Source organism: Marasmius oreades, chromosome 7, assembly GCF_018924745.1.
Source record: "Marasmius oreades isolate 03SP1 chromosome 7, whole genome shotgun sequence".
In the NCBI taxonomy this organism is placed as follows: Eukaryota; Fungi; Basidiomycota; class Agaricomycetes; order Agaricales; family Marasmiaceae; genus Marasmius; species Marasmius oreades.
The window spans coordinates 2,363,779-2,389,571 of NC_057329.1; the positions used below are offsets into that span (position 1 = coordinate 2,363,779).

The 25,793-nt window shown below is 48.1% G+C and overlaps 13 protein-coding genes across 14 annotated transcripts; 5 read left to right on the forward strand and 8 right to left on the reverse strand.

The window, feature by feature from the left end:
- The first annotated feature begins 10 nt into the window (after positions 1-10).
- On the forward strand, positions 11-2,183 carry E1B28_011491 (uncharacterized protein). 2 transcript variants are annotated; one of them, XM_043156530.1, is made up of 11 exons: positions 11-80; positions 128-184; positions 237-265; positions 322-339; positions 398-403; positions 459-508; positions 561-860; positions 929-1,007; positions 1,060-1,142; positions 1,194-1,311; positions 1,369-2,183. In XM_043156530.1, coding segments are annotated over exons 1-11 (1,422 nt in total). In that variant the 5' UTR covers positions 11-79; the 3' UTR covers positions 2,050-2,183. The 2 variants fall into 2 exon arrangements, with proteins under 2 accessions (XP_043006317.1, XP_043006316.1); XM_043156529.1 differs by lacking the exons at positions 11-80; positions 128-184; positions 237-265 and having other exon boundaries at positions 319-403; positions 459-860; positions 1,369-1,698; positions 1,768-1,869; positions 1,930-2,183.
- On the reverse strand, positions 2,184-4,426 carry E1B28_011492 (uncharacterized protein). Its single transcript, XM_043156531.1, has 9 exons — positions 4,341-4,426; positions 4,183-4,290; positions 3,834-4,112; positions 3,694-3,779; positions 3,541-3,626; positions 3,117-3,485; positions 2,922-3,063; positions 2,580-2,846; positions 2,184-2,492 (listed from the first exon to the last, which is right to left on the reverse strand). The coding sequence occupies exons 1-9, from the start codon at positions 4,392-4,394 to the stop codon at positions 2,243-2,245; spliced, it is 1,641 nt and encodes a 546-aa protein (XP_043006318.1). The 5' UTR covers positions 4,395-4,426; the 3' UTR covers positions 2,184-2,242.
- Positions 4,427-4,584: 158 nt separating this feature from the next.
- On the reverse strand, positions 4,585-6,767 carry E1B28_011493 (uncharacterized protein). The gene is made up of 12 exons (XM_043156532.1): positions 6,587-6,767; positions 6,298-6,533; positions 6,161-6,245; positions 6,045-6,105; positions 5,897-5,993; positions 5,739-5,844; positions 5,661-5,688; positions 5,592-5,612; positions 5,441-5,535; positions 5,068-5,384; positions 4,929-5,014; positions 4,585-4,878 (listed from the first exon to the last, which is right to left on the reverse strand). The coding sequence occupies exons 1-12, from the start codon at positions 6,668-6,670 to the stop codon at positions 4,679-4,681; spliced, it is 1,416 nt and encodes a 471-aa protein (XP_043006319.1). The 5' UTR covers positions 6,671-6,767; the 3' UTR covers positions 4,585-4,678.
- On the forward strand, positions 6,768-8,724 carry E1B28_011494 (uncharacterized protein). Its single transcript, XM_043156533.1, has 3 exons — positions 6,768-6,973; positions 7,046-7,295; positions 7,355-8,724. Exon 3 carries the CDS (start codon positions 7,558-7,560, stop codon positions 8,659-8,661), a length of 1,104 nt encoding a protein of 367 aa, XP_043006320.1. The 5' UTR covers positions 6,768-6,973; positions 7,046-7,295; positions 7,355-7,557; the 3' UTR covers positions 8,662-8,724.
- A 112-nt stretch (positions 8,725-8,836) lies between these two features.
- Positions 8,837-12,089, reverse strand: E1B28_011495 (uncharacterized protein; the record flags this gene model as incomplete). The annotated part of the gene is made up of 19 exons (XM_043156534.1): positions 8,837-8,914; positions 8,971-9,074; positions 9,136-9,173; positions 9,225-9,270; positions 9,327-9,410; positions 9,469-9,548; positions 9,599-9,691; positions 9,746-9,793; positions 9,854-10,082; positions 10,134-10,220; positions 10,281-10,578; positions 10,631-10,685; positions 10,740-10,879; positions 10,934-11,065; positions 11,115-11,135; positions 11,195-11,296; positions 11,350-11,601; positions 11,672-11,677; positions 11,736-12,089. 19 exons carry the CDS (start codon positions 12,087-12,089, stop codon positions 8,837-8,839), a joined length of 2,247 nt encoding a protein of 748 aa, XP_043006321.1.
- Positions 12,090-12,232: 143 nt separating this feature from the next.
- LYS4_2 (mitochondrial Homoaconitase) lies at positions 12,233-14,440 on the reverse strand (the record flags this gene model as incomplete). The annotated part of the gene is made up of 2 exons (XM_043156535.1): positions 12,233-14,174; positions 14,229-14,440. 2 exons carry the CDS (start codon positions 14,438-14,440, stop codon positions 12,233-12,235), a joined length of 2,154 nt encoding a protein of 717 aa, XP_043006322.1.
- A 1,664-nt stretch (positions 14,441-16,104) lies between these two features.
- E1B28_011497 (uncharacterized protein) lies at positions 16,105-16,968 on the forward strand (the record flags this gene model as incomplete). Its single annotated transcript, XM_043156536.1, has 1 exon — positions 16,105-16,968. One exon carries the CDS (start codon positions 16,105-16,107, stop codon positions 16,966-16,968), a length of 864 nt encoding a protein of 287 aa, XP_043006323.1.
- Positions 16,969-17,550: 582 nt separating this feature from the next.
- E1B28_011498 (uncharacterized protein) lies at positions 17,551-18,843 on the reverse strand. The gene is made up of 5 exons (XM_043156537.1): positions 18,395-18,843; positions 18,275-18,337; positions 18,055-18,213; positions 17,697-17,932; positions 17,551-17,637 (listed from the first exon to the last, which is right to left on the reverse strand). The coding sequence occupies exons 1-4, from the start codon at positions 18,612-18,614 to the stop codon at positions 17,901-17,903; spliced, it is 474 nt and encodes a 157-aa protein (XP_043006324.1). The 5' UTR covers positions 18,615-18,843; the 3' UTR covers positions 17,551-17,637; positions 17,697-17,900.
- Positions 18,844-18,930: 87 nt separating this feature from the next.
- Positions 18,931-19,684, reverse strand: E1B28_011499 (uncharacterized protein). Its single transcript, XM_043156538.1, has 2 exons — positions 19,400-19,684; positions 18,931-19,335 (listed from the first exon to the last, which is right to left on the reverse strand). Exons 1-2 carry the CDS (start codon positions 19,677-19,679, stop codon positions 19,139-19,141), a joined length of 477 nt encoding a protein of 158 aa, XP_043006325.1. The 5' UTR covers positions 19,680-19,684; the 3' UTR covers positions 18,931-19,138.
- Positions 19,685-19,793: 109 nt separating this feature from the next.
- E1B28_011500 (uncharacterized protein) lies at positions 19,794-20,760 on the forward strand (the record flags this gene model as incomplete). Its single annotated transcript, XM_043156539.1, has 2 exons — positions 19,794-20,552; positions 20,613-20,760. The coding sequence occupies exons 1-2, from the start codon at positions 20,032-20,034 to the stop codon at positions 20,758-20,760; spliced, it is 669 nt and encodes a 222-aa protein (XP_043006326.1). The 5' UTR covers positions 19,794-20,031.
- Positions 20,761-21,669: 909 nt separating this feature from the next.
- E1B28_011501 (uncharacterized protein) lies at positions 21,670-23,104 on the reverse strand. Its single transcript, XM_043156540.1, has 7 exons — positions 22,975-23,104; positions 22,828-22,904; positions 22,709-22,775; positions 22,467-22,568; positions 22,118-22,404; positions 21,911-22,061; positions 21,670-21,842 (listed from the first exon to the last, which is right to left on the reverse strand). The coding sequence occupies exons 1-6, from the start codon at positions 23,018-23,020 to the stop codon at positions 21,978-21,980; spliced, it is 663 nt and encodes a 220-aa protein (XP_043006327.1). The 5' UTR covers positions 23,021-23,104; the 3' UTR covers positions 21,670-21,842; positions 21,911-21,977.
- Positions 23,105-23,187: 83 nt separating this feature from the next.
- E1B28_011502 (uncharacterized protein) lies at positions 23,188-23,527 on the forward strand (the record flags this gene model as incomplete). The annotated part of the gene is made up of 3 exons (XM_043156541.1): positions 23,188-23,219; positions 23,283-23,418; positions 23,471-23,527. 3 exons carry the CDS (start codon positions 23,188-23,190, stop codon positions 23,525-23,527), a joined length of 225 nt encoding a protein of 74 aa, XP_043006328.1.
- Positions 23,528-24,285: 758 nt separating this feature from the next.
- E1B28_011503 (uncharacterized protein) lies at positions 24,286-25,726 on the reverse strand (the record flags this gene model as incomplete). Its single annotated transcript, XM_043156542.1, has 8 exons — positions 25,601-25,726; positions 25,349-25,543; positions 25,243-25,297; positions 25,166-25,186; positions 25,022-25,108; positions 24,814-24,964; positions 24,491-24,753; positions 24,286-24,428 (listed from the first exon to the last, which is right to left on the reverse strand). Exons 1-8 carry the CDS (start codon positions 25,685-25,687, stop codon positions 24,286-24,288), a joined length of 1,002 nt encoding a protein of 333 aa, XP_043006329.1. The 5' UTR covers positions 25,688-25,726.
- Positions 25,727-25,793: the final 67 nt, after the last annotated feature.

Consider the following 25,793-nt stretch of genomic DNA (forward strand, 5'->3'; position numbering starts at 1 on the left):
CACACGCTATGTTTCTGCCGAATGGACGCGTTCATGAGGCGTATCTTGGTCTGCCTTTCACTTCCAGTTATACACCAAGAGTCAGTTCTAAGTTTTGCTGTTTTTCATGTCAATAAAACTTCTGCAGTGCCCATCGAGCTGGAATTATACGAAATACTAGGGGTCTCTGCTACCGCCACTGACGGTAAGTACGGGTCTCCTCGTTAAATGGGACTTGTGCTTGACAGTTTCTATAGCTGAGATAAAAAAAGCTTATAGGAAGAAGGTACGAGGCTTTGAATTTCTTGTCCTTCAAGGTCAAAGGCTCACCACAGTATAAAGGCGAGGGATATTCATCCGGTGAGTCATCATTACTCGTTGGAGTCGTCTTTATATCTGATTGACAGGAATTGAACAGGACAAAGTGAGCAAAATCTTCGTTCCATGCTTTTAAATCTCCGGTTAACTTGCGCTTCAAGAATCCTAATGACCCCAACGCGGCGGAAAAGTTCCAAGAAATGGCTGCAGCGTACGTCTTATGTGGCCTCTTGATCTGTTTGTTCAAGCTCTGGCTTTATTAGATACGAGATTCTCGGTGATGCAGACTCGAGGGCTATCTACGACGAAAGCGGCATGGCAGGTTTGAGTGGTGGTGGTCGCGGTGGTGGGCCTGGCATGGACGACATCTTTTCCCAATTCTTCACTGCTGGTGGCCCTGGTGGGCCTTTTTTCACATTTGATTTCGGAGGAGCAAGTGGACCACGGCGTTCGAAAGGAAGAGACTCGATTATTTCGTATGAGGTGACGCTGGAGGACCTATATAATGGGAAATCTGTGAAGCTCAATATGGAAAAAGAAGTCGTGTGTAGTGGTTGCAAAGGGTACGTGAATTGTGTATTTTTCGCATTATCTCTCCGAATCTCACGTTCGAGTCGACGGACCTCTATAGATCTGGCGCTCGAGGAAGCGCGAAGCCCAAACAATGTGCAACTTGTGAGGGGAAAGGATGGAGTTTTGTGACCAATCAAGTCGGCTTTGAATTCATTTTGTCTCAGCTTGCCCGTTGACGCGATGGTGTAGATAGGACCCTCGCGTCTTGGAACTTCAAGATCGCGATGTTCAGATTGTAACGGCGAAGGCGAGAAGCTACGGGAAAAGGACAGGTTAGCCGTACAACCAGTTTTCTACACGCACAAGACTCACCGATTTCTCAGATGCAAAAAATGCAAGGGCGAAAAGACGGTCAAGGAAAAGAATCGTCAAGAGATTTTCGTTGAGAAAGGGATGTCTGACCGTCAACGAATCGTTCTTGCTGGTGCTGGGGACGAAGAGGTTTGTAGCGGGCTTTCCTTTGATTTCCTTGCAGCCACTGACCATGAACGCAAACAGCCAGAAGTTCCTGCGGGCGACGTCGTCTTCGTATTAAAAGCCAAAACACACGAAACATTCGAGAGATCTGGAAACGACCTGCTCACTCACGTCAAAATCACATTGAGCGAAGCTCTCCTGGGATTTTCGAGGATTCTCATCACACATCTCGATGGCCGAGGTGTAAAAGTGACCAGTCCAGCTAACAAGGTGTTGGGAGCGAGCTCGACCATTCGGATAAACGGTGAAGGGATGCCTGTGTACAAGCGCCCTGATCAGAAAGGCGATTTGTTCGTTATTTTGGAGGTGGAGATGCCCAGTCAAGAATGGATGGCACAGATTGATCGCAAGGTTCTTTTAGACTCTTTCTTTTTACTTTTTGCCTACTCTCTTATTTACGTTTTGCAACACAAAATGCAGGCCTTGGAAGCCCTTCTCCCACCCAAAAGATCCGACGCGGATGTTCAGCCGAAACCGGAGGTAGTTGATGAAGCTTCCTTTGAGGAAAGCGACATAATGGAAGTGCGTGCCCAATCCTTCGAGGCTAGCCACAACTTCTTTGATCACGGTTTCTCACATCAGTTTGGGGAGGACGACGACGATGATTGGGAGGATGACGATGAGGATGACGACGACAATTTTGGAGGATTTGGAGGTGCATATGCAGGTGGTGCAAGGGAACCTGATTGTCGAAATCAATGAGTCACTCTGTTCGGTGATGTCCTGTAGGTTCTATGCCATGACCCACGATCCACTCTCACACCCACTCAGTTAAATCACGCCACTCATTACAGTACTCGCTATAGTATCCTGATACAATGCAGATAATACTTATAATCAATGTTTGACGCCAAGTGCGCTACTTATACAATGTTTCATGCTTTATACTAATCGATTACTCCAAATTCGAGGGATAATTGAACCCATCGAGGCCAACAAACCCTTCCTTAATACTCCTCGCGTTGACGAACCTGTAGAAAATGCTCATACTACCAGCCTTATCATTCGTTCCACTTCCTCTACTACCGCCGAAAGGCTGTTGTCCCACGACGGCCCCGGTACATTTCTCGTTATAGTAGACATTCCCAGCCGCGTTGAGGAGTTTGTGTGTGGCTTGAATCAATGGAGCGCGCGAGTTTGAGAAGCTTGAAGGGGAAGTGCGGGGAGCGGTGGCGGGTGGAAGAGGATGAGTAAAGCAGGGTCTACTACTGGAAGTCGATCTTAAAACTCACATAGATCCGGTCAACCCATACGCACTAGTCTCATCGATCAACTTCAACGTCTTTTCGTACTCCTCATCCCTGTACACATAAACCGTGAGCACAGGCCCAAAAATCTCTTCAACCATCGTGACGCTCTTGGGGTCTTGCGTCAAGATCACAGTGGGCTGGATGAAGTATCCTTTGGAGTCGTCGCCTGTGCCTCCGACGAGAATTTGGCCACCGGCGTCTTTGGCCTTCTGGATGTAGGATATGATCTTGTCAAATGCAATGCGGTTGCTGAAAATGTATCGGAGCGAGGCGAGGAGTCGTCAGCACACGGCAGGGGAGAGAACTGGAATCGGGAAAACATACATAACAGGTCCGACAAAAGTCGACCACTCAAGCTGATTTCCAACCTTAACCTTTGCAACCTCGGACAACAGTTGGTCTTTAAACCCATTCTCCCACTGTGACACAGATACATACAACCTTGATAGAGCGGAGCATTTCTGACCTAAAACAAGCGGGTCAACGCATAATTTGCAGATAAAGAGACGGGCGGCTTACCAGAATACTCAAATGCCGCTCTGACACTCTGCAAAACTGCATTCCTCGTATCCGCACTCCCATGAATCAAATGCCAATTCTTCCCCCCAGTCTCCCCAACGATCCTTGGGTATCCTCTGTAGATATCAAGGTTGGATGAAATATCCTTCCAGAGCTTTTTGAAAACAAAGGTACTCCCGGTGAAATGCAACCCAGCGAAAGCTTTATGGTTGATAGCTTGCGCGACGACTTCCGGTGGTGGACCTGGGACGAATTGGATGACACCTGGGGGGATACCGGCTTCGGTGAAAATTTGGTATGTTATGTAGTTGGCTAAGGTAGCCATCGGTGCAGGTTTCCAGAATACGACGTTGCCTAGGAGAGCGGGGACTGCGGGGAGAATGGGAGAGTCAGAAATACACGATAGACATGCTAGTGCACGAACCTCCGCATAAATTACCACCGATCGCCGTAAAGTTGAAAGGAGAGACGGCAAGGACGAAACCCTCGAGTGCGCGATATTCGGTCCGACTGGTGATTGTGCACCATCAGCACCATCAGAGATACAAAAACATATCTTGTTCGGAAGGGAACTCACTTCCACACACCACCCGAGTTCTTCTCTGGTTGGATAGAATAGAGACGTTCAACGAATTTGACCCCGAACCTGAGGAAGTCCGCAAGCTATAAAGGATAAATTTAAGCTGTGCTTTCAGCGAGCAGTAACATATTTCGCACCTCTGCAGCAGCATCGATCTCAGCCTGCCAGGCGTTCTTTCCTTGTCCTAGCATAGTAGCGGCCATAAGCTTATACCGGTACTTCCCACTGACAAGCTCAGCTGCTTTAAGAAAAATCGCAGCTCTGTCGTTCCAAGGAAGAGATTGCCACTCTTCTTTTGCTGCAAGGGCACCATCGATAGCACTAGCAACAGTTTGAGGATCAGCTTCGTGGTAGGTGCAGAGATGGTTGGCGTGGTCGTGGGGCATCGGCTGTTTGGCCAAATTTCCGGTTTTGACCTGACAAAAATATGGGGAAATCCGATTCAGATCCGGCCAACCGACGAAAAACAAGCATTCTTCGGCGTACTGGTTTCCCGTTGACGACGCACGGCACCTCTATCGGAAGTTGCTGCTGCAGTTCAGTGATTGCAGCTTGTAACGCCTTTCGTTCCGGTGATCCTGGTCCATAGTGGTTCTACAACTGAGATGAGCGGAGCATTCAGTAGATATATAGGTGATACTTGCCATAGGCTCATTGTCGATAGCAGGAACCGTGAATGTACCGAGTTGAGGACTCATGATGGAAGTGCGCGATGGGAGAAGAGAGACCTTCGTCCCGGATCTTAGTGTTCGTTTTATATATATCCTGACCCTCGAGTCAGGCTCCGTAGGCTCATCTGCAAGCGGGGATCCGGCGGGAATCCCACAAGTTATCGATTGCGCACAGGCGAAGAACTCCGAGCCTGGCGCGGACGTACGCGATATAAAACGCGCGTATTATTATTTATTGTTCCTGTTGCATTTGATCTGATTCCTAGCTAAATGTCTTTTACTAGTCGTAACAATGTAGATGACAGTATGGATCATAAAAGTGGGCTCCACGATGTTCTGGCCCTCCCTGTCAGAACGTCTTCACTGGGATTATAACACGCATCGAAACTGAATCTTTCGCTCAAAACCGCCAATTTCGAGCGAAACTCATCTATCCCGACGTATGCTCCGCACATTCGACGTTTACCGTCAAATGCAGAACGACCATGGAGAACCCGATGATTGTTGATAACTGCAGACAGTCAGTGAACTCATCATGTCAGTGTAGAGGCAGACACAAACCGACTACTGTTCCAGGCCTGAGCTGCACCCAATACTCTGAATCAGCACTCGTTAAAAGCGAATGCCATGTTCGAATGGCGTTGTACCTCCAGAAGGGATCAGTCAGGTCGAACCTTTACACCGGAATAATAAAACAGACCAATTTTCTACATCATCCCCTTTTAAATGCCTCATTGCGCTACGATCATCGTTATTCCACCGCACCTGACTAAGTTCTCCAGATAAGGAGTCGCAACTCAATACAGGGTACCCTGTGGCGGGACTAGGTCGATATAGAGAGCCCTCTTCACCGGCAGCGTGTGCAGGTACAGGGATTCGACACAGGACAGAATACATTTCAGGGTGGAGTTCTTTCAATATCGAGGCCACATAAAAGCCATCAACGAGGAGAGTTTCACCCCCGGAGCCATCGGTGTGCGACAAAAGATGGAAGAGTTGTAATCCGCACGGGTCGGTCTGCCAAACAATACAATCAATTTGAAGGAAACAGAAAATTTGATTCTCAGGCGCACAAAATATGTATTGTCGGTGTGCGCACCAAGTGCCATAGTGGTGTACGCTGTGTCACCTTTCGACAGATCAGATGTAAACTCCCAAAATTTTCCGTCTGTGAGCGGGCGATAGTCAGCCGCAGATGAGAAAATACCAAATAACGTTACTGACACTGCGTTTCACGAATAAATCCTATCCGTTCTGTTAGTTTTTCGGTCGCTTCAGGTGTAACTGGCACACCCGAGACGAATGAGAACCCAAACCGATCCTGATAACAAGTCATTTCCATCCGTCGGTCGTGTCTTATGAACAGCTTACAATATTTTGCAACCACTTATACAGCCCAAACTCATTTTCAGACATGGCTTCCTCATAAGTTACTGTGGGAGGCGATTGCGCAATTTTCGATCCCCAAAGAATTTTCCTAAACGATAATGGTCATCATTTGTGAAGACAGGGCGTAGTGAATCACGAACTCGAATGACTGCTCGTGTTGGTGTAACGGCGGATCGTAAGAATTATGGCGCAGCCATGACCATGGGTAGAGTGATACGTGTGGATTTGAACAAGGCCCTTGTGGAGAGTATCAGTTCTGGCCTATGGAGGCGAAAAGGGTAGACAAACATGTAACCTTCAACCCTTCCGATTCAGCATTAACACGTAAAGGTTTGATATCGGGAGGTATCTGTAGTTGTGCAAGACGTACAGTTTCAGGTGTGAGTATTGTCGAAGAGACCCACCTCAAATGTATTGAACAGCCTCTGTTTGGTAACCCTATGAAAACATTCGGGACATCGACAATGGTCTCTCAGCCAGAGATGGTGGCTTGATGGACGTTAAATACTGCTTTGCAATAGTTGAAGTCAGTAACACGTACAATCTCGACCAAGTCTGTGTATTCCATCCCACAGCAACCCTCTTGTCGTCTGCACTGACAATTGGTAAATCATCCGCCAGTTCATCCGGTCCGGATCCAGAGGGATGTTGATAATGATCTTGGAGTTGAACGCTAGGCTTTGGTAGAGCCACTGCTGACGCGGACGTTGCCCTCCTTGAACTAAACCAATGTGACGGAACTTGCGTAGATATTCTGTTGCTCCAGTACGAAGGACACTATGGTTACCATTCATCAATTGTCGCTTTCGACAGGATAAACGAGTACCTACCGATCGCGTGATAGAACGAATCCATTTTGGTGTCCACTTCAAGTTGTGGTTTGCTAATTGTCTTGCTGTTCGACAAGGCAGCATCCCAGCGCGAGGAAACTTTTTTAGGTAGTCGAGGAGGAAGAGATGATCAACGGGCCCAGTGGTGACGGGTGATGAGAGATTTGGTCTCGGCAATCTCGGTATATTTTTCCCTTACCCATCCCGGTGGATTAAATCTCAAGCGCGTCGAAACGGCTTTCTGCCGATATCCCTTACTCGCTATCGGAGAACGAGACTCTACGAGGCGGGCGATTGATCTGTGCATCTCTCAACAGCAATTCTTGAACTCGTCTGCAAAGTCAAAAAGGAACTGGGAAGCGATATAAGTGAGTGCTGTGGTTATAGGTGTGTCATATATCTCGCTATGGATCAATATTCTTTATTGAATTCAGTGCGCTCCTTTCTATCTACCTCCAGACATTCATTGGAAGGACCATATGGATAGCGTCCCAAGGGAGACTCATTTATATCACTCAGTTGAGATGACCATCTGGGCCTCGTTCGCACCCATGCTTCACGATTTACCTCGTGACGAACGCTGTTGATGGATCCCTTCCATTGATCGTTATCAGACTCAAGATTGCAAGTCATAAGATTGTGAATAGTTGTGGCATACAGGGAAAGAACTTGGACGACTTTCTCCCCATTGAACCCTTCTGTTACCCATGTGAGTGTGCACCAATTATCTGATTTTGGCACTTGTTATGAAGCTGAAGAGAACTTAAGAAGGGGCACCAAAGGAGAGACCTGACTTCAAGGCCCACCTCGCTTCCTCAATGCGGCTGTTCAGCGTCGGCGTCCTCTGGGTACTTGCCCTCCCTCTCTTCGCAACAGCTCAAGACCTCCAACCCCTCCACGCCTCCTCCTGATGGATCCTCGACTCCAACAACCAACGCTTCAAATTCCGCTGCATCAATTGGGCCGGCCATATGGAAGCTCACATCCCAGAAGGCCTTCAACACAACTCGGTCGAAAATATCACTGCCCTAATCTCCGACTCTGGATTCAACTGTGTCCGTCTCACGTGGAGTATCGAAATGGCTCTTAACCAGGGATTACAAGTCAGCGACAGTTTCGGTACGCTCGCTAGTCGGACAAACGCGCCAGCTGATGCGGTGGAGAATTTATGGAACAGAGTTGTGGAGAAGAATCCATGGATTCAGGGGGCTACAGTCATTGAGGCGTTTGGGAAAGTGGTTGATATGCTTGGTTCCAAGAATCTACGCGTGATGTTGGATAACCATGTCAGCAAGGCATCGTGGTGTTGCAATTTAGAGGACGGTAATGGATTTTGGGACGAAGCGAGGGGTTATCTCGATGCCAATTCTCGCTTTTTCAGGACTGAGGAATGGCTTGAAGCGCTCGAAGCTATGGCCAAATTCTCTGCATTCCATCCCGCCGTTGCTGGCATCGGTTTGCGGAACGAGATTCGCGAATCGGGGCTTCAATTCCTCACAAGCCGGAGTGATTGGTATACGTATGTTGCTCGTGGGGCAACGGCTGTTCATAATGCGAACAAAGACTTGTTGATTGCTGTCGGAGGCGTGCTTTCATCGACGGATGCTTCGTTCCTTCGCACGAGTCCGTTCGACCGCTCTCCGTACGGTGATAAGGTCGTGTGGGAGTGGCACACGTACACCTTCTCGCCTACTTGGATTACTACAGGTGGCAACTGCGCGTTGTGGAAACAAGCAGTCGGTGGGTTCACTGGGTTCCTGCTCGCCCAGGGACAGGGATACACAGGACCGTTGTGGTTGTCCGAGTTTGGGTTCAGCATGTCGGCTGGTGGGCCACCAGAGCGAAGCGGTTTGGACGAGGATGCTTTTAACTATGTCCAGTGTCTAATCGAGTACTTGACGAGTAATGACGGGGACTGGGCACTTTGGGCGATTCAAGGGAACTATTATGTCCGTGACGGAAACGTCGATAGCGATGAGCCATGGGGATTGCTGAATACTGGCTGGTCTGCTTGGAGGAACCCAGCGGTTAAGCAATTACTCGGAGCCATATGGGATGTTACTCAACATCCTTAGGAGCTTTCATTACAAGGGTGGAAAAGTCGTGGTCGTGTATTACTTGTAGTGGGAATGTGACCTTTTTGTATGTTCACATTACCATGTCCTTCAATTGAATAGTTATCTACAAGACTCAACACACCGCAGCTGTACACAATCCGGTGTTTGAAGTCTCAAGGCGAGTGTGTAACCTTCACATCTTGGATGGCACCTTGCCCCCGAATATCTCTTTAATGAATGCGTCACTATCAGGTTCTCGTCCCAAGAAATCCTGTACGTTCAAATTGGGACTGATTGGTCGAAACCGAATATGGAACGAAGACTTACTCGAAGAGAATCAAGCTCTTCGCGACTACCTCCGGGTCGTAAAATCTTCTCCCGGTATCTCTGACCGCGTTGAGGATCAAGTGGGTCAGCCTTGAAGACCTCGGCTAAAGGAATGCATGTTAGAGGACTGCCTCTCGAACTGCATCTCCATTCAAAGGCCCTTACCATACATATCTGCCGCGAAGACGAGAGAGAAGGTGTAGCTTTGGTGATCGTTGAGGACCAGAATTAACACTTCCATGGACATCGCTTACCCGTAGTATCCGGCGTCGTAACCTCCAGTGATGTGGCCAAAAGATCCTGCATAGAATCCCTGAATCATGCCTTCTTGTACAGAAGCATACAATAAAGCTCACCTTGACCAGGACAGGGTTTACCAGATTTCACCAACGAAATTGTCTCCCTCATGGAATTCCACAATTCAGTATAGTCAGCGGGCTCTTGAGGGACGTTTGGTTGTCAGGGCAGGAACACGATTGAAGTGATACCAAGGCAGACCTTGGTCAGTGTGGACTTTGATGTCGAACTTAGCGAAGAAAATTTGGCGGAGGTAGAATAACCCGATGTTGACATAACGGCTATATACAAGAGTGTTAGTAATATCTCGAACGTAGAATACGATATGTACCTCTTGATGAGCTTTTCAATAAGTTCGGCAGAGAGAGGCATCTTAGTTTCGTAGTGACTCGACATCTTTTCCAATACGTTGGGTTCCCAACACCTAATCAAAAGTATCGGAAGACGAACGCTTCTCACAAGAGCAATGAGGACATACCAATTCTCCAACATCTGAGAAGGCGCCTCAACGAAATCCCGAGCAACGCTGAAAGCACCAATGAGTTAGGTGACACGATCCTGAAGAAAACAGCCCAATCGAACAGACCTCGTTCCATGAAACCTCGAGAACTTGGTCTGACTCAACAATCCATGGAAAACATGTCCCATCTCATGGAAGAACGTAACAACGTCATCATGTCTCATCAGAGCAGGCTTATCAGCCGTCGGTTTCGCAAGGTTCGCAACCATCGCAGCGATAGGGTAGCTTCTCTTCCCATCCGGCTTCTCGTATCCAGCGAGTAACGGCCATACTGCTGCGTGAGAGTATTTGGATGCTTAAACGCGCGTGAGTTCAGGTCAGGAAGAAAGGACAGGAGTTCCGTTACCTCGAGGATACAAGTCAAGGTAGCAGTATCCGATGAACCCGGATTCGTCTTTCGCATCCTTTTCCCATACAGAGAACTGCTGGACGTCTACCAGGTCCCGTGTGAGCAGGCATATTCGTGATGTCTTCATCGGGGGATGAAACTCACCGGGATGCCAAGTCGACCCATCCTTAATCTCTTGGAAACAAACACCCAGTAGATTTTGATAGATCTCCAAAATCGTGGGTACAACTTGCAAGACTGGGAAGTACTCCTTTATAATCATGTCGTCCAGGTCGAGCGAACTCTCGATGTACTTGCGATCGTAGTAGCGATAATCCCAGATGTAGAATTCTCCGTCAAAATTTAACCGTAGGGCTTCGTAGTCCTTCTTCTTCAAAGCGAGCAAGGTCTCTCGATCCTTGACACCAACGGGACGAAGTTTACTCTCAAGGTCATCCAAAAACTGTTCTTTCGTGTAAATATACTCAAGATGCATGGAGGAATGCAATGCTTACGTCGACAACACCTTGCGAGTTTTTGATCATTTTAACTTCAGTGATGTAATCAGCCCTAAATGTATATTCAGTGGTCATTTCAAACCAAAATCAAGGGTGTGGCACATACCAGGTCTTGTAACCAAGAAGACTGGCAATCTTTCGTCGCAAATCGAGAGCTTGACTGAGGATAGGTACGTTGTTTTCCAGTCTGGATTCATGGCCTTCATACGCTCGTCGACGGGTTTCGGGATTCTTGGCGAATTTGAACTATGGAGTTTTGCCTTTGGTACTACGTATGTGCAACACAAATTGATAACTCACAACTGGGAAGATATCCGGGGTCTTGTACGTGACATCGTACACTTCCGTTGAACCCTCTGTACGCTTGGTGTAGCCGGAAATGACATCTTCAGGGACGCCCTCGAGTTCCTTCGCGGTGAAGGAAATTGTAGCCTGCACCATATTCGTGAATACTTTCGAAATCAGACATTGCACTACCCACGTTCTCCTCATTGAAGTTTTTCTGATCGTACGAGTATTAATGTTTTGGCTTGCGATACCGTTGCATCGTGGGCCACTTACCATGAAGTCCAGACAAACCTGCGACAGCTCCTTCTTAAGTTTGGTTAGCTCATCACGTTCCTTCTCGGGTAAAGCTAGTCCAGCACGCGTTCCATCCAGGAGCTAACAGATGATCAATAAGTTATCGATTCTCTCGTTTTGGCAGGCGACGGTACCATTTTCTCGACGAGTCTCTGTTCCTCGGGAGAGAGCTTCTCCCACTCTCCCGAGGTTTTGAGGTTCTTCTCTGCGGCCACTTTAGCCTTAAACACATCCAATCGCATCGAGCTCTCTACCCCAAAATCGCGGATTTTACTCTCCGATTCGTTGGATGCATCTCGGAGTTCCTTGGTTGGGGAAACGTTTTGGTAAAAGGCAAGTGGTTCGGAGATTGATTCGAAACGAGTATCAGCTTCTTGAAGATCGAGCTAGAAATTATGGGGATCACAAACGAGTCGCCTTTACGCGTGTCCATCTTTGTTCAATCTTGGTACTCACGAAAACCTAATACAAAGTAGATTATGAATGAACATCAGCTAAGGGTCAAGAACGTCACGCTTACCGACTGAAAATTGCAATCCTTCTCCGGAAGAGCTCCAATCTTGTCCTGCACAGCACGATTTTCGTCGATGAGCTCCTTGGTGAGCTTAGCTATTTCCTCAGGTGTATGATTCCATGATGGTGGCGCTCGAGGAGGCTTAATAGACATCGCAAAGTGTGATGAGGAGAGAAACGAAAAGGGCCTTGAGAGCGAGAGTGTGAATGCCTTTCGCAGCGTGACCCCATTTCGGACATCTCCAGTGGTGCCAGATGTTGATCTGAATCCGATAGCGGCTAGACCAACAGTGAAGGCGCTTCCCAAGCCTATAGTTCGTCTATGTCGAAGCCATCCTCGACTCCCAGTTCGAAGAGACATACGTGTCCGGTCGAGAGAATAACAAAATTACGCGGGGGGGGGGGATGTGTCAGACGCCATCCCGGTTGTAATCTTATCTCGTACGTAGCAGACACCAATTATTAGTTATCAGAACTACAAGTACTTTTATTTGCGGTAGTGAACTATTTGTGCAGAGGTGTTGCATTTTGTATTTCCTTCAGGATGTACCCTTCCAATCCACCACACAACCACAGCTCTTGCACACTTTCACCGACCGGTTTGAAGTCATACTCCTTTTCGCCAAGTCGAATCTTCCCATTGACCATTCCAACCTCAACTATCGAGCCCGAATGAACAGTCATCTCCCCGTCCTTTCCTCCAGCACCCCTCTTCCCATCCTTCCCGTATCTCTCTGTAAGCGCTCTAACCAACTCCGGATTTTCGATACAAACCAGCCCATTATTGATCGCATTCCTCTTGAATATATCCCCAAATGATCCAGCAATAACTATTGGAATCCCAGCGGCTTTCAACGCGGTAGCTGCCTGTTCCCGGGACGAACCCGTGCCAAAATTGTAGCCAGAAACAAGAATGACACCGTCCTTCACGACGGAAGGTGATTTTGGGAGGGACTGACGAAGTGATGCGACGTGGGCCGCAAAGTTGGGGTCGTAATTCTCCATGACGACCTCGGCCTGTCGTTCGAGCGTAAAATCGTCCTGATAGGTGTATTTCCCGGGGTATATTCCATCCGTGTTGAGATTATCCTGAGGAGCAAACAGTAACGGACCCTTGAATGTTTCAGGGAATCCAGGAAGAACAGCTTCATCAGCAGGTGACGAAGTTAACGTTGTAGCGGAAGAGTCGTCAGCGTTTATTGAGAAGCTGGGTGTTCGTGCGGTTTGAGGCCCATCGTCCGGACCACATATATACCCCTTCACCGCACTAGCAGCAACAACAGCTGGACTAGCCAAGTATGCCTGAGCCTTTGGATGTCCCATCCTACCTTTGTAATTCCTATTCGTCGCACTAATTCCCGTCTCGCCCTCCTCCAAAAGTCCTGTGCCCAGCCCAATACACGGTCCACACCCAGCAGGCAAGGTCTTCGCACCGGCCAAGACTAATGTCTCCCAGTCACCCAGTTTCTCAGATTCCTGCTGTACAACAGAACTGGCGGCTGCTACGTAGAACTCCACTCCCGGTGCGACTTTTTTCCCCTTCAAAGCAGCGGCAGCGGCAGCAAGATCCGATACACGGGAGTTTGTGCAGCTAACGAGGTAGGCCTTCTGAATCTCAATACGTTTGGCTTCCAGTTCGGGCAGAGGTGTCGAAATTTTCACGCTATTAGGGCCGGAAACGTGAGGAACGAGAGTGGAAAGGTCGAGGATAAGATGGGACGCGTAGTCTGCGTTCGAATCGGAAGATAGATTCATGGCCTGTAGAGATTCTAATCGACGTCTGTTTATACGAGGGTGTTCTGGGGGAGGTGGTATGCCTGAAACGTCGGACGAAGAAAACGTACGATTATCCATCTTCTGCACGGCTTCTTCGTACCATTGAAGAGTGACTCCGTCAACGGGGAATACACCTGCGAGAGCACCCCATTCTGTTGTCATATTTGCAATAGTCAAACGGTCGTCAATCGCCAGAGACGATACACCTTCCCCAGTGAACTCGATGGCGGCGTTTAAGACCTCGTCGTTATTGAAAGAACCGCAGAGAGCAACGATAACATCTTTCCCTGTCGCTCCCGGAGCCAGTTGTCCTCGGAGTTCCACCTTCACCATACGTGGAACCTGCCACCATGTTTTCCCAGTGGCCCATAGGGCGGCAGCATCGGTACGTACGATGGGAGTTCCAACACATCCGACGCCTCCATACATATTACTATGACTGTCACTGGCTACAGTCAACGTATGTGGAAAGGCGTAACCTTCTTCGACCAGAACTTGGTGGCCTATTCCACGACCTGCAGGATAGAAATCGACGCCGTGCTGACGCGCAAATGCTTCGATGGATGCGTACTTGGCCAAATTCTTGGAAGACTTGTTCTGCACGTCGTGATCTAAAGTGAAGACCGGTTGAGAGGGATTCTGGATTCTGGTTGCACCAATTGACTTGAATCTATACAGATGCTGAACATGAAAAGGTTTTTCGAGAAAGAAAATCAAAGCGCACTTGGATATAACTGGACCAGTGTTATCGTGAGTCATTACATACTCTGGACGAATCATAACATAGTCGCCTGCTTTTACGACCTTTCCTTCTCCAAGACCAACTGCATATCTTTGCACGACCTTTTCTATGATAGTTTGAGGGATTTGGGTCGCGAAAAGTCTGGCATGTCGGAATCGCAGTTGTCTACCAGATTGGCGGGTTAGTAAGAACATGAACGGACACAGAGTTTGCCAAGTTCAATCCGAATGAGGATGGATTGGCTGCCGCCGTAAATCAAGAGAGCGAAGGAAAGCAAGAAAGTGAGCAGAATCGGCAATCCAAATTGCCGGCATACTTCACACGAAGCCAAACCATTGACTCTGTCTCCTTCTCTTTTCCATGTTCAGATGGTGCTCGTACATGACATGACCCTGTTCTCTAAACTGACATATTTTCCCTTGCTCTATTCGATTATCAGGTCCTCGATACCCTAGTCGGGTGATCAGAGTCCTGAAGGTAGAATCTGACAACACACCGAGAGGGTGTATGCGCGTAGCCTGAGAGGCGTTCCTCCAGGTGGCTACAATATCCCATATAACTTGTGAGGTCTCTGTCCTCGCCCCGCATGCGTGTGATGAAGGTCCCGGCTGTGTCGTGTCTGCTCAACCAGATGACACAAATATTCATAAACGAGGGGTCTCCGGTTCTTGGAACCTGGAGAGCTTTATGAATGTGTTGACCAACATCCACCCCAAACGCTCCACCAAAAAAAAAGGTAGAATCTAACGAATCCGACATTCCCTACATCCTACAGGCTACAGATTCGTCCAGAATTATGACGGTCGCAAAGAACCTATGTCAGTCCAACAAAGGAGGTGACCGCACGATTCGACGCAGAATGTGGTGGGAACAAAATAGACCATGTACGTAGAAACCTGTTAGATGGACTGACGCCAAATATCAAGCGCTTCGTGGACCCTTCACCTTCTCTACTTCGTTCACCAAGCCGATGGCGTTTTGCCTTCCTTTTTCAGAAGAAGAGCTGAAACAATGGTGTGAAGAGCAGAGGCAGCATTCTTGACGCCTATCAAAAACAAACGGCTAAGGAACTCGTTAATCTTCAAATCTGCGAAGGAGGGAATGCCACGACACAGTCATTCTACAGATAGGAATCCGGGCCGTCATTAAGCATCCCATAAGTCCAACTGCGTATTTTTAGACAACCTTTCCTGTTCCGAAGACGGCATATCGAAATCGCAATTCAAACCGAGTGAACATCGTTTTACACGTCACTCACCTCCCCCTTCTCCGCCACATTTGATATGTGAGTAAATCAATGCAACTATGACTCGGCGATTTAAGATTGGCCTGCACTACTCGCTGTTAGTGAGCATGCGGCGCAGAAACCACTTCTCTATTCCAAGTGAAAATCAAGCCGCGCAATTTGCAAGGCCACACACGATTGTCGGCGATGATGATACTTAGGCCCTTCGGCATTGCATATGGTCGCCATATGTCTGAACTAACGGTGATACGATTTCATTCAGACGGCGCGTCGCACTCATTTTCGAGTTTCGTCAGTCCCACATTGTCTCCGGGTCCTCCCAGAAGCACTGAATGGAAACTGAAACTAGACTCCCACCAACAAAGATCTGGCGGGCTTGCTTATGACTTCCATTCGGCTCGGGTTCACAACGGAGAAATATAAACAAAGGTACCTCATGGACGTCTATTTTCAGTCTTTAGTGTTGGCGTGGTGCACTGGTTGAAGACTTGAGACGTATAAAGGCTCGACATCTAACAGAGACACTTCAACGCACATCTGCGCGATCAAAGCAAGTGAGTGGACATTTTCTTCATCCACGATGATCTCTGACATATTACTTCTTTGATCAGCATGAAAGTATCTCTCTTCGTTGCTTTAGCTGCTCTGTTACCGTTTGCTTTGGCAGCCCCAGCTCAGACTGAGGAAATGGTCATGACTCCAGGCGGATTACGTCCCAAATCTAGCGTCATCCAGATCCCGGAAGGCGGTTCAATCAGCCTCACTGACACCGAAGTCCACCTACTCGACGCTTCAAAGAGGGTCATTCACGTTTCTCCGAGAAGCGACGCAAAGGCCGTACCCCCCGACACGGATGCGACACTTCCCGAGCAATCAGGATGGATTTCATGGGCACAGTGGCATCGTACTACTTCCCCTATCCAAAACTTCGTCACCACATGGGTCGTCCCACCTAACCCTGCAACCAACCACGGGCAGACCATATTCCTCTTCAACGGTCTTGAACCCGATACTGGTTCCGCCATTTTACAACCTGTCCTGCAATGGGGCCCTTCAGCAGCAGGCGGTGGCGCGTCCTGGCAGATCGCGACCTGGTACGTTGGTGCTACAACCTTCTTCACCACGCTGCAGAGTGTGTCCGTTGGACAAAGCTTGCAGGGCATTATCCAGCGTTCTGCCCAGAACGCTGACGGCACGTTCAACTATGTCAGCTCGTTTGCTGGCAGCTCTGGCGTTGCCCTCAGCAACTCTCCCGAGCTCACCTGGGCCTTTGAGACTTTGGAGGCATACGGTGTTACAACGGCTTCGGATTATCCTACCGGTTGTACCGCCTTTTCTGGCATCAGTATGTCCACAGTGAATGGTGCTACGGCACCTGTGTCGTGGAGTACCATTAACGATGATGCCGATGGAGTCCATACCACTATCAATGTTAACGGTGGAAGCAATGGGAAAGTCACTACTTGCTACCCTTGATGAGTACTCTGGATCGGGGATGGGCGTTCGTATTTTTTATGGGTTAAATAGGATGGGGTCTTGTGTTTATTCCATGAATAAATATATTTCACAATTATATCAGTCCTCTAGTGAACTATTTACTCCCGTAATGAGGCAACCTACGGACCAGCTTCCGGATCTCGTGTTACTGTCTTGATTTGCGAGAGCGAATGCACGACTGTCGAAACAGTAACCGACGATAATGGGGTCGGGGGTGCCAACAACGCGGAGTTGGAGTGTGATATCTCCGGCCCGGGAAATGAATTAATGACGTTTGAAACAAGGGCTGACCTTATCATTTTGCAATTACTTTGTCTTCCCTCTCTTCTGACATCCTTCAGGGCACATCGAATCCAAAACACTACTTCTTTCAACCATGTACGAAGTATTTAGTAACGAAATGAAACGGACTCGAGCTCAAGTCATCTCAAGCGCAACTCGACTCACAGAACACCATGTAACAAAAATGGAAACACCTTTAAAGTCCTGTTGAGAACTTGAAAATAGTCAGTGCCTTGCCTTGAAGACCTCACCAAGGAGATTCGATCCGCCGCTTCTGGTCCCTGTTTACGGATCAATTGAAGTACATACTACAAAGTGAGCTCCCAATCATAAACTCCGTTTTAGGGCACACCACTGCCTCATTGCCTTTACAATATCCAACAGTCAGCCGAAAACTTTCTATCCTGAGATGGACTCATTCGAACCATGGAATCTCATCCTACTGATCCACTCAAATAAACGGCGAGGAATACAAGATTCATTCTTGTTTGAGGAGCGAGCAATGCTGGAGGTCTTCTGAGCTTTGTGTATGGATTTGGACGTGTGGTGGGTGACGGCGCCACCTCCAGAACGGTGCATTCATCATTTACCGACTAACATCACACACGTCGATGCTGTTCGCTAGGTCTTCAGTATCCTACAGAACCAAGATGGACGTTATCTACACCATCGAGATGTAGACCCAGTAAATGTAGTTGGAAGATGATTTCGGGAACGCAGAGTGTGGGGCGAACGATGTCATTAAAGGAAGCTCGATAGTGTGATAAAAGTGAGGCAGCTCACTTTTCGTCGCTAACAGTAATAATCCGACCGTCAGGCAACTCGTGTCTCTCCTCAATCGAGGGATTCGCCACTTCTTTTTCAAAATCCCAAGCGGCACGACAGAGTTTCTTCTTTGGATTTCGCAGACGAAGGATGTCGTGTTTAGCTCGAGCTTCGTAGCTGTTGTAAATAACCAAGAAAACGAGGTGAGCAGTGCCATAAAATAAGGTTGGATACGCACCTAATACGAGTATCTTGGACCTGCACTCCAACCCTAGCCTGCTCAAGATGTCCGACAAGGGACCTATGGTCCTAATCAGAACAGATTCCAGACCTCACAAACAATAAACGATGAACACACGGAAAGACGACCTGAGGCCCATCATCCCCTGCGTCTGCAGCAGGTCCCCAATGTAGTCAGTGTATCGATCACACCGACATCCTTCTTTGCATGTTCCAGACCCAGCATCGATGACCTGCCGTACGCAAACACGAGGAAATGATAAATCAGCCATTGTCTGCAATTCGATTCCACGGGACTCTGAAAGAGAATCCACAACGGCCAGGAATTCGTCAATCATCCTCGAAATGACACCCGCTTCTGGGGGATGTGGATGGAATTGACACGAGTGGACTTCAGGGAAGTTTCTTGTCGTTCGTGCGAGGGCTGTGACCTTGCATGAACTTGCTTGAAGATCGTTGCTGCGCACAACGTGGACAGCGTATCATCGTGAGCGTAGGTACAGCCTAATCAAGGTCTGTGGGTAGTGTTGTTGGCGTCGAGGCAAGATGCACTGCAGAGGTTGTGGTTACACATCACCCACGCCATGGCCAACTTTTCACTCATCTGTGACTCTAGTTCATACTTTCAACTGTCTCATATTCACAATTGTGAGGAGCAAATCGGGCTACAATGTTAATGATTCTTGGCCTCATCGACGGCGGAAAATGAATCTAAGATAATCGAGCGTATTGTGCGGCCGTGCTAGGGACGAAACAAGAAGGCACATTGAATTCATCATGGTCAACTTTCGACAACAACTCGTCCACTACCCAACTTCTTCCCTCGCACCGTCCTAGCATGAAGGAAGGACTGCCATAGCTATCATGAGAGTTTATCGAGATGCTCCTCTTCATCTCGATTGGTGGCGCCCTCCAGCTGCCTGTTGTAGCGATTGAACGGTAGGAAGATGTACGGCAATACCGCGGTAGCAAACGAGGCCATTGGGGGGACAAAAAGGATTTCCGGAAACTGGGCGTAGTGTGGCTCAGTGCAAAGTCTGAAGTAACGAAGGACGATGACTTGCAAAAAAAAAACAAGAATGAGCTGCTATTAGCATACAGGACCTTGGAACGAAACACGCACGATAGAGGTTGAGCGTCTTCATGATGAGCATAACTAATGCTTCCTCATCGCCCCTACAGATTGCACCGTATAGACTGCACATGAGGTGCAAGAACTCCAGGTAGACATCAAATAGGCCTTCTGGCCAGTTGGTGATGTAGAGTGGTCGACAATACCGAAAGAACAGGATGGTGTAGATGGCTACGTAGAGAAGAAGTGCTATTTCCCATCGGGTGGTCTTGCAAATGTTGATGAAACGAAGTACCACTGGTCTGTACATGGGGGTTGGAGACTGAGACATACTTGATGACCCCCATCTGCAATCGAAATTCGAAATTTTATATATTTTATTTATATTTATATATAAATATATAAATAAACCAAATGGAGGGTGAACCTGTCTTAGTTCACCACCATCAACCTCATCCGTATCGACCGACCTCCTCCCTGCTGTCGCCTTTACTCTCTTGACGGAGCCTCTGATCCTCAATTCATAATCAATTGTCAGACTCAGACGACCCAACCTCAAGTTCCTGTGACTACTGTACATCTCGCTGGTCGCGCGTCAAGTCCACGCCAACATGCCTCTCTCTTTACCTTCCACCGCTGCTCTCTCAAACCACGCCCAGAAACCCTCGCGTCCATCGTGAAACATGTCACCGAGTCGCCCCCTCCCGATACCACCTCAACACCCAGGGGAACAGGTTGACCCTCGCCCACGGACTCCCCCGCCCGTCTACCTCGTGGATAATCTCAGGACTCCGTCTGCACGTCCCCTACCTTTACCACCTGAGATTCAGCCAGAAGAGATCGCACGTGTTGTTATGCCAGCAGAGGAGAGTCTCCCCCGTCCCAATCCCGCAAACCCCTTCAAATCGTACCATCTACTTCTTCAAGAAGATTTTCGAACGTCTCACGTCGCTAGACCCTTCAAAACTCCCAAGAGGGCCCAATTGCTACTCAGGGGTGCCTCTCTATCGGGATTCTCTGGTTTACTCTACCGATTAGATCGGTCGATGGAGGAGTGCTTCAAGTCGAGAGGTAACGCGAATTGCGTTGTGGTTGATGGAAGTCATGGTTCTGGTGATGTTTTCCGCTACTGCATGGGCTTGCCACCGCGAGTCCGAAGTGGGCAAGCACGTGACATCGCACGTTTCAGTTACGGTGTTCATAAGTCAGTCAATTGTTCCTTCTACACTGGTCTCCGTGCTGTAACAATGATATCTTTTGTCAGTTTCAGGAACACTCCTTTCCCCGGGGCCTCAAAATGGCAGGACGCAGCAGAAGGATTCGTTCAAGTTGGCTTCCTCCATTTTCGCTTTCCTGTTGCCCTGGTTTGGAAAGTCTTATTCCCCATTCAATGTGAGATCCCGTGGTCTTAATCGACAAGTTCTGGTGTTCTGAATACTCTTTTAACTCCTTTCGGCCGTTATTCCAGCAACTATCTCGGAGGATCCGAAGGCCTGATCGTGAACCCGAAAGAGAGACTCGAAATGTCGTCTAGGTGCCGCGCTACACCCCGGAGCAAAGGACTCATTTATCACGATATATCCCATGCCATGTTATGTCAAAGATGATTGGCCTATCATCCGGGTACATACTATGCTTATACTATACCAATATTTCAAGTTGTTTGTATCGATGAAACGTCGCAGCATGTTTTTGTGGTGCCAGTGCAGGCCGAAATTTGTCCCAAAGTGAGCTTGGAACGCCTATTATTTCCCGCAGTGAACTTGCCGTTGGAGAGGGTATCTGGAAGCACTTGAAATTGCGCACGATTAAGAGCTCGGGATTCTGAACTTTTGATCCGCGCTTTTCTCGACACAGCTCCCGGAGATCTTTAACTCCTTTCCGTTTGTCGCATCTCCGTCCGGAGGGTCGAGCGACTTGAGGCCGTCGATGGTCTCAATAGGTTCGGTTAGGACCCTCGTTGCGTTCGTACTAGACCATTACTAGTTGTCCAGGACATCGGTGTTTTCATTTCAGACTAGTCTCATACCTACAAACACGCATCGTCATATGGGTATGTATGCCCCGAAACTCGTCACTCCCTCGTCAGTATCTTCTCGTCCTTACTCTCTAACTCATTATATCCTCCCTAATGATAGCGAGTCTCCAATATCCACCAAATCCCTTCAACTGGAACGGGCTCCTCATTGTCGTTCGTCAGGCGTCCGCGGGGCTTCGATTAGGGGCCACAGTCGACAAGAAAGAAATTAGAGAAGCTAGCCATTACGGAGGCTAAATAACCACCCGCCCCATGGCATCGGGGACTGGACTTAACTTGAATATGAACACCAGAAGCAAGTATAACTGTAATAGTACAAAGTACAAACGCGACACGAAAATGGAACACTAAAATTTCTATCTATACATACATAACATATACATCATCTGTCGACGTAAGGCGATATGGAGAAAAGGAAGGGAGCGAAACATGAATGAGTGCAGCACGATAAGAATGCTGGATCAGGGGTGGGCAGGGTTTAGCGAGGATCAACAGAAGGCCAGGAGCAGGGGAATGAAGCATACCATCCACCAAACTGCCAGACCGCAATCAATATCATAAAAGCAGAGGCAGGCCCATGAACAAAGGATTCTATGAATTACAACACGAAGGTTTTGAGCCGGCTCCTGGGTCCAACGCCACGTTACTTGGTTTGGATAGCTTGACTCCGGGCGACTGTAGATCGGGTCAAATGAATGGGGGGTGGATGAGCCAAGTTAACAAAAACTGACGCTTACCCGATCGTCGTCAAAGACTCCCCGACGTATCTTGCTCAGGATATCTCTAGCAGCATCTTCGAATGCTTTTTCGACATTTTCTCCAGACTTGGCGCTAGACTCGACAAAGAGCAATCCTTCTTCTTTCGCGAAAAGTTCAGCTTCTTCCATCGGTACTTGACGACGGTCTGACGATGACTCTGAGTCACAAAGATCAACCTTGTTGCCAACAAGGATACAGGTCAGATGAGGGTCTGCGTGTTCTCGGACGTCGGCAAGCCAAGATCTGGCGTTTACGAAGCCTAGATTATTGAGGGGGGTAAAAGTCAACGCGGGTGAGATTGAAGGCACAAATGAACCGTACTCTTTCTCGAAGTAACATCGTAAACCAGTAAGCACCCTGCAGCGCCACGGTAGTAAGATCGTGTGATGGATCGAAACGACTCTGTGCCGGCAGTGTCCCAACCTATCACGAACAAAGTTCAGTTAGATCTGCGTGGGCGTTGAATTACGGTAGAGGAGAGAGAACCCTTGTCGACGAGTATTAATATTCTTAGTCGCCAAGTTTCTAGACCGCAGATGCCAACTGAAAGGGGCTTGACATACATTGTAGCTTGATGACTTTATTCTCTTCGGGTATCGTCAAAAGCTTGGATCCAAACTCTACTCCTAGCTGATCCGACGTGAGGAATATCAGAGACAAGTTTGAAAGATGTATAGCGCACTGTAGGATCTGGATTTGCGAGAAACCGTTGGTCTGTAAGTCGTACGAGCAACGATGACTTGCCCACAGCAGCGTCGCCTAGGTACGTGACAGGAAAGGAGAGTACGGTTTAGCAGCCTAAAGTCAACAAAAAAATTAAAAGGCACACCAGTAATGATGAACTTGAACACATAATTCCAGGATATTCCGGCCATTGTCGTCCTTCAGATTCAGTACCTGCGTAGATAGAGGCCGCGGACGATGATGACGGCGCTGTGGATCATGTCACCGTGGGATTAAGAAGCACGTGATCATGGGACGGAAACGGTCGGACTGACCTGGCGAAGGTTGGTGAGCAAACTCCCTTCACCATCGTACTACAATGAGCAGTGCTACTTGGCGCAGTGTCTTTACGTCCGTACTACTCTCCTTTCTCAAGCTGTTTTTTCCTGAAATTTCTCTGCTGCGCTTCTCCAGGTTCAATAAGTACAGTCAAATTACTGCAAATGCAGTTCGCGCCTCTTTGAAGGAAACTGAACGTCTTGCTACCGAAAAGAGAGGTTTGACTGCTCTTAGATATCAGAAATGGGATGATGGAAAACCTGGAGAACAGGTACGTTCGCCTGGTCCCATCTTCCATTTTTCTGCATTAACTCGTGTGTAAGGTCTTACTGAACCCCGTCAAAGAAGAGAGCCCTGAGAAGAAACAAGCCGTGGTGTAGAACCCCTAGAACACGATACCATCGTTCGCAATATAAAATACCGTCTTCTATGTCGTCCGGAACCTTCCTGCATCATGATACGGCAAAGCGAGAGAGCAGCGAGGGCGTGCCGAGGCGAAAGAGGTTGCGCCCGAACGGTATCGTTCAGAGTCTCATCTACTGTTGGAGCTCCTAATACTCGAAAAATGAGAGGTTGGGACTTCAGTGGGATCTGTGATTGGTTCTTTTTCTGCAAAATCAACATCCTTAAGCACGAATTGGGCTTACTCTTCACGATTACTGACGGGAGGCGTATCTGACAGCGAAACTGTTGTAACTGGCCGGTGATACCTGTTTCTTTACCCCTTCTTTTCGTCGCATCTCTGTCCATATGCCCACCTAAGCCGAGCCCACAATCGTCAGTGCCACACCGACCATCTCTTCACAATGTTCCCAGACGGTGGATGCAAGCCGCTGTAATGGGGAGGAGATTAGTTTATGCCGCAAAAAGATGTTGGCGGAAAAGTTGAAGAAAAGAGACTATGTCGCGCAAAGAACAAGATCTGAAGAGGGACGTCAACAAACTTTGGTTCCATGCCCGCTGGATGTGCGTTTAAATTTCTAGGTCAACGAAGAATACGGTTACTCGGGAGGAATCGGCTCCTCTCACAATCAGACAAGATATTCTTTATATGAACTTAAAGTGCGCGTACATATGCTCTTGTCCCCACATGTCAGCCCGCTGAGGGTTGTGGACCAGAACATAAGCATTCGCTCAATTACGGTATACTATACGCCATCCAAATTTCGGCTATTTGATTCCCTCCAATCCAATCGCCGACAAACCTGGCCACTACCGTTTTCGTAGCCCATCCAATCACGATAATAATTGTTGTGAAAATCGGATGTGAATCGAGAATGACTGGCAACAGGATTGACCATCAGTATTTTACTTGTACCTGAGGCAAGAGGTAGGTATATTACCGCGCAGCCCAAAACCAGCAGACATACCCCCTAGTACGTTCCTTACGATCCACCCTCGGTCGAGCCTATCATCATCGAGATAATCCAGTAAGCTCAGGGCTTTTTGAGCGGAAGCAGATATTGCCCAATGAGGGGTGGACTGAAAAGCGGCCTCGGGATCAAGTTTTGAGGATGACCTCGACGGACGCCATATTGTAAGCAAGAAGAGGAGAAATAGCTTGGTGAGGGACGAATAAAACAAGGAGAGAGGTATCAAGGAGAATCTTTCAGCGGAGAAAAGGTCAGAAGCCTCCAACACAGCTATAACAAAGTGAAGGTCACACCTAAATTCTTTCCTGATCGCTGATGATCTCTGCTTTGAAGCTACGTCTTGTCCGAGTCCAAGATAGAGTTGTAACGTTTCTCTCATTGCAAGCAAGAGATTTTGCAGCAGGTAACACGATATCATAACCCCTCCATGAAACGCAATGGTTTCTTTGAGCTCATAAATCAGTATAACTATCCTACGTGCTGGGTTAGATAATCACTCACCAGCCAGACAGCCAATATATGTTTTTGCGAACATATCTATTGTTTGGAGGGTCCAGGGCGAAGAAATATAAGGCGGATGATCTGCATCTTATGTTTCGGTCGTCAGTCTTTTGAGAGAGAGTTCGCATTCCGTGTTGACCTCACTCAGATAACTCCATCGAATAACTTGAAAAGAATCAAACGTGAATAGAAAACAGAAATATATTCGAACTTTCACCTACATGCGTCCACAAACACTAAAGTGAGTCCCAAACGTATCACTAATGCCCAGCGGGACTAGTAACCATGAACACATAATTCAGGATGGGGATGGATAGAAGAACGTACCAATTCTCTACTCCGACCTTCCTCTGCATCTGTTTCCACATCACTACGATTTTTACTATCAATTGCTCTGCGTGGCCTTGCCCCTCGATTATAGAGTAGATGCCGGTAAACACCCCTCTTTAACAAGATTAGGTCAATCAAGAGTGTCAAGGTGTCGTGTTCGACGTAGGGATCAGCGAAGGCACGGCAAGTTGGCTAGATAATTGGTAAATGGAGGGTAACGATGAGCTGGATGTTCTGAAGGTTACGGACGCACTGCTCAAGCCTCGTGTTATAAGCCGATGAATAGACGGTGTACAGATGGGGCATGAAGGTGGTGCACGTTGTGCATATTGGCATGACTGTTCTGTTTCAACGTTCAGGTTGTGGGGAAGCGCGCGTTCTAACGCCTTATATAACCTACACACGAATTTTGGAATCTTCCCAACGATGATTCTGGGGACTA

What these genes read in the sequence shown, in the direction of transcription:
- E1B28_011499 (XM_043156538.1), bottom strand. Translation starts at nt 19,679, where the DNA reads ATGTCTCAGTCTCCAACCCCCATGTACAGACCAGTGGTACTTCGTTTC. An exon ending in GAAGACGCTCAACCTCTATC is followed by an intron (nt 19,336 to 19,399) that starts GTGCGTGTTTCG and finishes TTTTTTTGCAAG; the next exon opens with TCATCGTCCTTCGTTACTTC.
- E1B28_011501 (XM_043156540.1), bottom strand. Translation starts at nt 23,020, where the DNA reads ATGGCCGGAATATCCTGGAATTATGTGTTCAAGTTCATCATTACTG. An exon ending in TAAAGTCATCAAGCTACAAT is followed by an intron (nt 22,569 to 22,708) that starts GTATGTCAAGCC and finishes TGTTCGTGATAG; the next exon opens with GTTGGGACACTGCCGGCACA. An exon ending in TTGACGACGATCGGGTAAGC is followed by an intron (nt 22,062 to 22,117) that starts GTCAGTTTTTGT and finishes CCCGATCTACAG; the next exon opens with TCGCCCGGAGTCAAGCTATC.
- E1B28_011492 (XM_043156531.1), bottom strand. Translation starts at nt 4,394, where the DNA reads ATGAGTCCTCAACTCGGTACATTCACGGTTCCTGCTATCGACAATGAG. An exon ending in CTATCGACAATGAGCCTATG is followed by an intron (nt 4,291 to 4,340) that starts GCAAGTATCACC and finishes TCTCAGTTGTAG; the next exon opens with AACCACTATGGACCAGGATC. An exon ending in AGCGGCATTTGAGTATTCTG is followed by an intron (nt 3,064 to 3,116) that starts GTAAGCCGCCCG and finishes CGCTTGTTTTAG; the next exon opens with GTCAGAAATGCTCCGCTCTA.
- E1B28_011494 (XM_043156533.1), top strand. Translation starts at nt 7,558, where the DNA reads ATGGAAGCTCACATCCCAGAAGGCCTTCAACACAACTCGGTCGAAAAT.
- E1B28_011491 (XM_043156530.1), top strand. An exon ending in CTCTGCTACCGCCACTGACG is followed by an intron (nt 185 to 236) that starts GTAAGTACGGGT and finishes CAGTTTCTATAG; the next exon opens with CTGAGATAAAAAAAGCTTAT. An exon ending in AAGCTACGGGAAAAGGACAG is followed by an intron (nt 1,143 to 1,193) that starts GTTAGCCGTACA and finishes CCGATTTCTCAG; the next exon opens with ATGCAAAAAATGCAAGGGCG.
- E1B28_011493 (XM_043156532.1), bottom strand. Translation starts at nt 6,670, where the DNA reads ATGCTGCCTTGTCGAACAGCAAGACAATTAGCAAACCACAACTTGAAG. An exon ending in TGGGTTCTCATTCGTCTCGG is followed by an intron (nt 5,613 to 5,660) that starts GTGTGCCAGTTA and finishes CAGAACGGATAG; the next exon opens with GATTTATTCGTGAAACGCAG. An exon ending in CAGGCCTGGAACAGTAGTCG is followed by an intron (nt 4,879 to 4,928) that starts GTTTGTGTCTGC and finishes GACTGTCTGCAG; the next exon opens with TTATCAACAATCATCGGGTT.
- E1B28_011498 (XM_043156537.1), bottom strand. Translation starts at nt 18,614, where the DNA reads ATGATTGACGAATTCCTGGCCGTTGTGGATTCTCTTTCAGAGTCCCGT. An exon ending in GGGCCTCAGGTCGTCTTTCC is followed by an intron (nt 18,338 to 18,394) that starts GTGTGTTCATCG and finishes TTAGGACCATAG; the next exon opens with GTCCCTTGTCGGACATCTTG. An exon ending in GTCCAAGATACTCGTATTAG is followed by an intron (nt 18,214 to 18,274) that starts GTGCGTATCCAA and finishes TATTTACAACAG; the next exon opens with CTACGAAGCTCGAGCTAAAC.